The sequence below is a fragment of the Phacochoerus africanus genome, chromosome 4, assembly GCF_016906955.1.
Source record: "Phacochoerus africanus isolate WHEZ1 chromosome 4, ROS_Pafr_v1, whole genome shotgun sequence".
Classification (NCBI taxonomy): Eukaryota; Metazoa; Chordata; class Mammalia; order Artiodactyla; family Suidae; genus Phacochoerus; species Phacochoerus africanus.
In genome coordinates, this window is record NC_062547.1 from 11,889,002 (window position 1) to 11,891,385 (window position 2,384).

Genomic DNA, 2,384 nt, shown 5'->3' on the forward strand with positions numbered 1-2,384 from the left:
GTCTATTCCTGCCCCTTCCCCCCCCCCCTTTTTTTTCATTTTTGGCCACCCTGCGGCATGTGGAGCTTCTGGGCCAGGGATCAGATCTGAACAGCAGTCTCGACCTAAGCCACAGCTGCAGCAACACAGGCTCTTTACTCCACTGTGCCGGCCGGGGATTGAACTTGCGTCCCAGCGCTTGCAAGAGGCTGCCGATCCCATTGTGCCGCAGTGGGAGCTCCACGCCGTCTATTCCTTTTGGGACGGTCCAAGCCTCCTCTTCAGTCTCCTCATGGCCGACTTCATCTCCTGGTTCCTCAGGGTGTAGATCATGGGGTTCAGGACAGGGATGATGACAGTGAAGGTGACGGAGACAGCTCTGTCCATGGGGAGGGCGGTGAAGGGCCGGGCGTAGACGTAGATGCAGGGCACGAAGTGCAGGGTCACCACGGTGATGTGGGCGGTGCAGGTGGAGACGGCTTTCTTTCTGCCCTCACCGGAGTGAGACCTCAGCATCGTCAAGATGACTGTGTAGGACACCAGGAGGAAGAGGAACCACAGTGTAGAGATCAAGCCATTGTTGGAAATCATCAAGACCTCAAGGGCAAAGGTGTCGGTGCAGGCGAGTTTGAGGACCTGGGGGACATCACAGTAGAAGCCATCCACAACGTTGGGTCCACAGAAGGGGAGTGGGAGCAGCAGGGAGATCTGCACGACGGAGTGGACAAAGCCCCCCAGCCAGGAGGCCACAATGAGGGCAGTGCACCGGCCCCTGCTCATGACGGTCACATAGTGCAGGGGCTTGGAGATGGCCACGTAGCGATCAAAGGCCATCACGGAGAGAGAGAAGATATCTGCCCCACCGAGGAGGTGGAAGAAGAACATCTGTGTGATGCAGCCGTTGAAGGAGATGGTCTTTCTCCTGGAAAGAAGGTCTACCAGGACCTTGGGAGCAGTGATGGAGGAGAAGCAGATGTCCAAGACGGAGAGGTTGCGGAGCAGGAAGTACATGGGAGTGTGCAGGCGAGACTCCCAGGTCACCGTGACCATGATGAGAAGGTTTCCCAGAAGAGTTGTCATGTACACAAAGCTCAAAAAAAGAAAGAAGACCAAGCTTAGGTCTCGGGACTGGGTCAGTCCTTGAAAAATAAATTCTTTCACTCTCGTGTAATTTTCCGGCTCCATTGCATCATGTTTCTTCTTCTTTAGTTGCTGGGGAGGGGAAAACAGAAAATAGAATGTAGAAAACACAACATTAAGAGCAAAAGGTGTATGAGTTAAATGATGGAGCTGCCTTGGGGATTATTTTTACGGTTATTTTCTTTTTGGGTGGGGATGCCTAAAATTCAGTAAGCTCTCCCCAGGAGATGGTGTTTTTTGAGTTTTCTCAGAGCAAACAAAAGGGTGTAATTCATTTCAGCACCTAAATTAGTACATTATTAAATTCTTAAAAAAGTTTACAGTCTCTGGAGTTCCTGTTGTGGTGCAGCAAAAAACGACTCCAACTAGTATCCATGAGGGTGAGGGTTCAACCCCTGACCTCAATCAGTGGGTCAGGGATCTGGTGTTGCCGTGAGCTGTGATACAGGTCACAGATGCAGCTCAGATTCCATGTGGCTGTGGCTGTGGTGTAGACTGGCAGCTGTAGCTCCGATTCGGCCAGACCCCTAGACTGGGAACTTATATATGCCTTTGGCGAGGCTCTGAAAAGCAAAAAAAGAAAAAAAAAGTTTAGTCTCATAACTTTATATATTCTACATCCCTCTTTAAAAGTCACCAGATACACTGAGAAGTGAAGAGACTCGTTTTTTTCTTGTTTCTGTTTTCTCTTTTCTACAACACTTGTGCATCTAATTATGAGGAAGTAGGAAACACACACAGGGGAAAAATAGAAAACAGTCTGCAGCTCTAATGGAGGCTTAGAGTTTCTTCTGTCCTCCTCTTCGTTAGCAGATGATCTGCTTGGCAGAGTCTGGACAGATTTTCATGATACCAGATAATTAGCATTAAGTCCAGAAAAACAGTTTTCCCTTAGGACAAACAGCTTTGCAGCAGCTAAGACAATTGGAGTATATCATTGATTCTTATCTTTTTTTTTTTTGTCTTTTTGCTATTTCTTTGGGCCGCTCCTGTGGCATATGGAGGTTCCCAGGCTAGGGGTCCAATCGGAGCTGTAGCCACCGGCCTACGACAGAGCCACAGCAACGCGGGATCCGAGCCGCGTCTGCGACCTACACCACAGCTCATGGCAACGCCGGATCCTCAACCCACTGAGCAAGGGCAGGGACCGAACCCGCAACCTCATGGTTCCTAGTCGGATTCGTTAACCACTGCGCCACGACGGGAACTCCTATCATTGATTCTTTTTCCTTTTCTTTTTTTCAGTTTTTGTCTTTTGAGGGCTG

General features: G+C 49.7%; 1 protein-coding gene across 1 annotated transcript; it reads right to left on the bottom strand.

The window, feature by feature from the left end:
* Nucleotides 1–228: 228 nt before the first annotated feature.
* LOC125123956 (olfactory receptor 4D11-like) lies at nt 229–1,171 on the bottom strand. Its single transcript, XM_047774128.1, has one exon. It carries the CDS (start codon nt 1,162–1,164, stop codon nt 229–231), a length of 936 nt encoding a protein of 311 aa, XP_047630084.1. The 5' UTR covers nt 1,165–1,171.
* Between the last annotated feature and the right edge of the window lie 1,213 nt (nt 1,172–2,384).